Source organism: Festucalex cinctus, chromosome 7 (assembly GCF_051991245.1).
Source record: "Festucalex cinctus isolate MCC-2025b chromosome 7, RoL_Fcin_1.0, whole genome shotgun sequence".
Classification (NCBI taxonomy): Eukaryota; Metazoa; Chordata; class Actinopteri; order Syngnathiformes; family Syngnathidae; genus Festucalex; species Festucalex cinctus.
Genome location: NC_135417.1, coordinates 418,733 through 424,965, shown reverse-complemented (window position 1 = coordinate 424,965; position 6,233 = coordinate 418,733). Strand labels below are relative to the sequence as shown.

The 6,233-nt window shown below is 40.3% G+C and overlaps 2 protein-coding genes, 1 long non-coding RNA gene and 1 other non-coding gene across 5 annotated transcripts; 1 reads left to right on the top strand and 3 right to left on the bottom strand.

The window, feature by feature from the left end:
- Positions 1-9: 9 nt before the first annotated feature.
- cfap418 (cilia and flagella associated protein 418) lies at positions 10-2,478 on the bottom strand. Its single transcript, XM_077526322.1, has 6 exons — positions 1,656-2,478; positions 1,392-1,485; positions 1,032-1,093; positions 885-950; positions 694-789; positions 10-549 (listed from the first exon to the last, which is right to left on the bottom strand). Exons 1-6 carry the CDS (start codon positions 1,784-1,786, stop codon positions 390-392), a joined length of 609 nt encoding a protein of 202 aa, XP_077382448.1. The 5' UTR covers positions 1,787-2,478; the 3' UTR covers positions 10-389.
- LOC144021983 (uncharacterized) lies at positions 2,095-6,231 on the top strand. 2 transcript variants are annotated; one of them, XR_013284236.1, is made up of 3 exons: positions 2,095-2,340; positions 3,449-5,739; positions 6,083-6,231. It is a non-coding gene; the product is annotated as an uncharacterized LOC144021983 (long non-coding RNA). The 2 variants fall into 2 exon arrangements; XR_013284235.1 differs by having other exon boundaries at positions 3,449-6,231.
- trnas-aga (transfer RNA serine (anticodon AGA)) lies at positions 2,247-2,336 on the bottom strand. Its single transcript has one exon. It is a non-coding gene; the product is annotated as a tRNA-Ser (tRNA).
- cd83 (CD83 molecule) lies at positions 3,164-5,492 on the bottom strand. Its single transcript, XM_077526323.1, has 5 exons — positions 5,301-5,492; positions 5,105-5,229; positions 4,280-4,514; positions 3,853-3,980; positions 3,164-3,617 (listed from the first exon to the last, which is right to left on the bottom strand). Exons 1-5 carry the CDS (start codon positions 5,338-5,340, stop codon positions 3,579-3,581), a joined length of 567 nt encoding a protein of 188 aa, XP_077382449.1. The 5' UTR covers positions 5,341-5,492; the 3' UTR covers positions 3,164-3,578.
- Positions 6,232-6,233: the final 2 nt, after the last annotated feature.

The window sequence follows — 6,233 nt, the reverse complement described above, 5'->3', positions numbered from 1 at the left end:
GACCCCGTATTTTCATGCTGCAAATATATTTTTATTCATCAATTTATGACAGTGAGTGATATGAACATTTAAATGCTCAAATACAATTGGGGTTTGCCTACTCGGTAGACTGATCCAAATGTTTAGAAATGGTTGATATTGTACATTACAATATGTTAAACCGCATCTCATCATAGTACGGCCCGCTGATGTTTACAGGCGGCGATGTCATGGTGATGACACACAACTTCCAAAAAGTTAAGAGTCACAGACAAGCAAAAGCAAACAAGTGGACATTTTTGGATATTTCAAAAAAAACAAAAAAAACTGTTGTGAGGGTTGCCGTTCAAACACTCATTATAGAACACCAAGTTGTGTAAATCTTTTTAAGAGTAGTGTATGAAGATGGTTTAGTCCGGGTGTCTTGTGCACGCCCATCTGAGCTGTGTATGCATCAACACGTCCGTGGCCTCCGACGCAGTGAACCAGCTGCACTGGCATGCGTACGCCCGGACGCCCTTCCTCTTCATCAACTTGGCTACAAGCTTGCCGTGGTCAGGCATGTTGTTCCTGCGTGCACATAAAATTAAATACAAATTGTAGCTAAATCAAAGTTTAAAACAATTCCGAATGATGATGTGAAAAATGTATTGCTGTTGGATAGAATTGTATGTCATTGGACCACTGTAGTTGAAAAGTGTGGTCTCGGCTCACCTGAGGAAGAGGTAATCACACGAAGAGTCCCACTCGCAGTCGTCAAACGTCAACACCCGGAAGTCGCAGGAAGTGCACCTCAGCTGGTCACATGACCTGCCCGCACATGCCCATTGGTCATTGCCGGTCAGATCGATGTGTTCTTTAATTGCATTAATGCTCATCGTAGACAATAAACTGGGTTTTGGTACCTCTTGGATGCGGCTGTTCCCACTCCTTTTGCCACGGCGCTCCCTCCGAGGTAAACGGGACAGCACCTGGTGGATGCATTGATGGATGGAGAGGGCAGACATTCAATAAACCCAGAGTGGTTTCTGAATATGGCTCATTTAGCTCACTTTCTCCCTCCAGGTTGAGAGTGAATCTGGTTGTCCCTGTGTCCTTTGGGAAGTGGCGCAGGCTGAAATTAAACATGCAAAAATAGATTAAGTAAATTAAAATTAATTCTCATAAACATTGTACCTACTGTGTTAGATTTCTTACTTGTGCTGTATTTACACTACACACCTATTGCTAAAACTTCAATCTTGCCACTGTTGAACTTACAAGCTTATTGCATCCTGTATATTTTATTGGTTGATCATCTTCACCACTTGATGTCGCCCTACATCAACTGTGGCGGTTTTCTCACTGAATTTGAGTTGCGGTACTGTGCATAGGATGTCTTGTTCTAAACATTGTGAACCAAAAATATTCACCTTAGCCTGAGGTGCATCATTGTGGTCTCCCTCCGTAAATTCCTCCAGGAGAGCGTCAATGTCCTCAGTGATGCTGCTTATCTTCTTTCCACATCTGACGGCACAAGAAATACGCATTAAACTATGACAGCCTCGACATGATTAAGTAGCATCACAAGTGGCATCACAAAACTACACGGGAAAGCTATAATGTGGCGTTATCGTTGCGTATGTCAGGGCAACGTCATTTCGGTCATTAGCTGTAGCCCCGTTAGCTCCATTTACCCGACATTCCGGCGCTCGCCGCTGTCTTTACCGCACTTTCCCTTCCCTTTGGAGCTCGCCAGGCTGACGGAAATGTTGCGACAAAACTTGTTTTCCACCTCGTCCAATAGCTCGTCCAGGTCGTCGTCCATGGCGGCTGTCTGTCCATCAACTTTTGATGCTAACTAGGTCGCCATTACAACATTTGACGTTGCTAAGTAACGTGAGCGTACCGTCATAGACAATCCTTCGAAATAAATTGTAATTTGTATTCTCTTACTTCACCTTAAAAAAAAAAAAAACTCAATTTGAAACAAGCATTACATCGTTATAAAATAAACATGTTTTGGTAATTTATTAAAAGTTTAACGTTTTTTGTAATGAACAGTACGGTCAATTCACGCCTGCATTTATTTTGAAAGTTAAAAAGGAAGTATAATCGTACCAGTTATTACGAACAACTGGCAACAAGGCGCCTCACGAAGAGACGCGAGGCGGAAATATTCATACAAGCCTTCAAGCTAAATAATTTGGATATTTTACTGATTTAACATGAGAGGAGTTTAAAATAAAAAACAAAGACGTAAGGGAACTGTATAAAATGAGCGAAATCGTTGTCGGCAGGATTCGAACCTGAGCGGGGAGACCCCAATGGATTTCTAGTCCATCGCCTTAACCACTCGGTGCCAAGGCCACGACAACACATGTATGGACTTGTTTGTTTAGCTTTTAAATATGCACTTATTCAGCGGTAATGTATGCTATCTCGGCACGTTAGCTTTGACGTTAGCAAAGAGCTAAGACGTCATTAATGCATGCAAATCAATACAAACATCTAGGAACGTTAGCTTTGAGTTAGCAAAGAGCTAAGACGCCATTAATGCACGTTACAAATCAATACAAACTCACATCTAGGAACGTTAGCTTTGAAGTTAGCAATGAGCTACGACGTCACTAATGCATGTTACAATGCAAATAATTTTTTTCACCATCAATCTTTTTTTTAGGGTACTTTATTTGAACAGGAAATTACCAAATACAAAGACACTGAAAATTAATAACATTTCTCTCACACACACAAAAGTATCATCAAAAGAGATACATAATAACCAAATTAGTAAAATCAAAGAATAGGTTAATCCTACAACGTTTACGAAATAATTTCTGTCGTTCACATGACTTGTTAAATTAATTTTAAGCAGCGAGGTAAAACGACTTATCTGTGTCGAGTCGTTGCACAAGTCATTCAAGGAAATAAAATTTTTAAGCCTGACGTTTCACATAAATACATTTTAATACAAATATTACAATGTACAAGTTTACTGATTAGCATCTCAATGCTGTTGGTTAGTGCAAGTTTGTTGGAAAGTAGACAATTTTTTTTATATATATATTAATGACATTGGGGGTGGGACTTGAGTTTTTCTTCCTCCCACTCCTTTTCAGGCTAGGTTTAGAAAAAAATTGTTTAGAAAAATTGATACATTGTTAATGTTGATTATTGCCTGAAATGAACAAATGAATGAAAATTTGTAATGTGCGTAATTTTTAATACAGATTTTCACTATTTGTGAAACGGCCAAGTGCGAGCAGTGGGTTACATTGTAATACATTTATATAGGACACGTACTTACAATGAGGCTGTTAACATGCCGTAGAACCTCACTTCTGCAGAGAACATTCTTGTTTTTAAAAACAGGCTCCACGCCCATCTTTCTAATGTAGCTTTTACTATTAACCCTTTTCCTTATTTGACCCATTTTCTCCTTCCTTTTACTTTTACAAACTTTCATTTTGTGTGTGTGTTGGCGCAGCCATGCCACAGGACCTGGAAATGCCGGCAGACGGAGGAAAACACAAGACAGCAGTTTGTGTTCGGCCTGCATGCAACTCATCCACTGAGTGACCAGAGTGTCAAAAACTTCCCAGTGATTCTACTTTCAACTATATCTTTTGGTCCTGTCGCAGCTTTCTCAACATGAACTGTGGGGGTGGGAAATTGTGTTATTATTATTATTTTGAAGTGCTCACAAACTGCACACTCAGATATGAAGATGGCAGAGATATACAAGTTTATAAAAACATCAAAATGAAAAAAGTTTAATACATTTAAATTTAATGAAACATACTTATTTTAAAATACATTGATATACTAAAATGTTCAATCAAACCACTTTTTTTTTTTCAAAACAGAACTGTGTTTGAGTGTGTTACTTACTATAACTGCCAGGCAGCTGAAAACAGCAAGGATCAGTGAAATGGAAACCCAAATCATCACATCATCATTAACATGATGAACATCATCATCATCCATTCTCGGGTGTCCTACGAGCCCGTCACTGCAATCTGTAAATAGTAAAACAATAAGTCAATGTTCAATATCATAATTGGGATGGTAAAGTGGCATTAGCAAGCATTTAAGAGGACAAATTTGGAGCTACAGAAATCCCTCAACTGTGTATAGTTAAGAACCAAAATCATATACCCCGATAAAGTTCAACTGAGATGGTTGTAATATTAAATGTTTGCTTATAGATTACGAATTATAAAGTAGGTACATCTAATACAGTAACTTCAAAAGTTGGGGCACACAACGCAAGTCAAGGCACAATTCCGGAACATTTCCCGCTTCCTGCGATTCGCACCCGACAGATGGAGGACCACCTTTCCCTCGATGTTCCTCTCCCCGACGGGCGCGTACAGGCGGCAGATGTACGAGCCGTCGTCGCCGCAGGTCACATTGGGCAGCACGATGTCACTGGTGTCCTCAAGAACCACCTCCCGCTTCAGTACCATGTTGCGCTCAGCCACGCCGTAGGGCAGGTCGCGCATCACCAGGCCTCGGCGCTGCAGCGTCGGCGGGTCGCCGAGCAGCTGCATCTGTCACATCGATGCGGTTCAAATACGCGGCTGAGGAGGTAGGAGTGGTTAGATTTTTCTTTAGCTACGCTGATTGGTCCTGTTCAAAACAACCGTGCAATCAAATTCATTTGTTGTGACGTACTCTTAGCGAGCAACGGCACTCTTCAATGCCATAATTCCGTCCTCATTCAAAATGGTGCTCAGATGAAAGTTTGTTTCATTCAGCATTACAACTCAGTTTGAAATGACCAAAAACAGACATTAAAATTGCTTTAATTTTTTTTTTTTTAATTAATTATTTATTTATTTATTTTAAATCAAATACTGTTTGGCGCTTATATGACGCCACATCCGCTCTTCGCTGATTGGTTCACATGTCATGCTCGACTCTGTTTATTCAGTTTTGCACTTTCCACCAAACTCATTCGCTGGTTCGAGCGATCAGTGGTGTCCAGCCTCAAAATGGAGGAAAAGTCTTGTTTGATAAATACCGTAACATTACTAACAATTTGAAGATGAACGCTAAGTTTCGCATAAAATAAGTGAAAGTGGAAGTAAAAACAAAACGGGACAAATACTAAAAATACCACAATAGACGATGCATTTACCTTGTACCAGCTCACGAACAAGTACTGCACTCCTGCTTTGACTTTTGCACTGCATGGTAATGAACAGTTGGCACTCACAAAGGTCTGAACAACATGCACTACATCACTTCGAGCCCAGGCGCGACCTAGCAGGAATAATAATACAAAGTTACAATAGAATATGAACATAATTCATACGGTATTTGAAAAAACTCACTGAGTAACATTAGGAGGAAGGTCATAGGAATTGTGCGCATTATTGGCAGCGCAGGGGAACTGCTTGTCCGACGGATGAGTTTGAAATGGAAGTGAAAGGATCAAAGTAGGTCGTGGTTCCCCAATTGTATCTGATTGCAGACTGCAGAACGGAACACTCCTCCCCCGCCAGGCTACGGTAGCTTCTCCGTGGTTCTTATATCATTGTGATGCCTTCAGGTGCTATGGGAAATCTGAGTATTACTACTCGGAAATTCGGATTTTATGTGCTTTTGGTGTAGTACAAAAACAAAAAACGGCCCGTGTGTCTACAGGGCGTCGCCATTTTTGAAGGACGTCAGATTTAAACAGGTCGGTGAGGCCTCGACGGGTCCCCCCCGACTTCACAACTTGAACCTCTTGCAGATTTCAGTGTTCGAAGAGTCCGCGAATACTCCCAAGTAAGTTTCACATTCTCGATAATCACGTGATGAAAATTGGGCGTGTTTAAATTTGTTTAAATATACATATTTTGATGAGTTTCTCTTTTATTGTAGACGGTATTTAACATTGAAAGTTAAAATTAACTACACAAACTCCTAGAACCGAACTGAGGATATCATTTTGTCAAATGCATTGAAATATAAAAGTGGTGATGGCGGGTCTTCACTGGTATTGCAAACAAGAAACATATTTTACAACTTGCCAATGAAGCAGGTGGTGGCAGCGTTATGCTTTGAGGGCTGTTTTTTCTTCGGATGGAACTGGTGCTGGTGTAAATAACTTCAATTTTTGGCATTACAGGATGAGACACTCATCGAGTGACTATTGGCTTGCTAGCAGGAGACCAGGACAAAACATTGTAGATGTCAAACCTTTACAATCAATGTATATTGTTTTACACAAGATGTCTTCAAGAGCTACCAAAACTAAATAAATAAAATCAGAACAAATA

What these genes read in the sequence shown, in the direction of transcription:
- cfap418 (XM_077526322.1), bottom strand. Translation starts at nt 1,786, where the DNA reads ATGGACGACGACCTGGACGAGCTATTGGACGAGGTGGAAAACAAGTTT. An exon ending in ATGATGCACCTCAGGCTAAG is followed by an intron (nt 1,094 to 1,391) that starts GTGAATATTTTT and finishes GTTTAATTTCAG; the next exon opens with CCTGCGCCACTTCCCAAAGG. An exon ending in TGTGATTACCTCTTCCTCAG is followed by an intron (nt 550 to 693) that starts GTGAGCCGAGAC and finishes ATGTGCACGCAG; the next exon opens with GAACAACATGCCTGACCACG.
- cd83 (XM_077526323.1), bottom strand. Translation starts at nt 5,340, where the DNA reads ATGCGCACAATTCCTATGACCTTCCTCCTAATGTTACTCA. An exon ending in CTTCCTCCTAATGTTACTCA is followed by an intron (nt 5,230 to 5,300) that starts GTGAGTTTTTTC and finishes TATTCCTGCTAG; the next exon opens with GTCGCGCCTGGGCTCGAAGT. An exon ending in TGTTCGTGAGCTGGTACAAG is followed by an intron (nt 4,515 to 5,104) that starts GTAAATGCATCG and finishes TCGATGTGACAG; the next exon opens with ATGCAGCTGCTCGGCGACCC.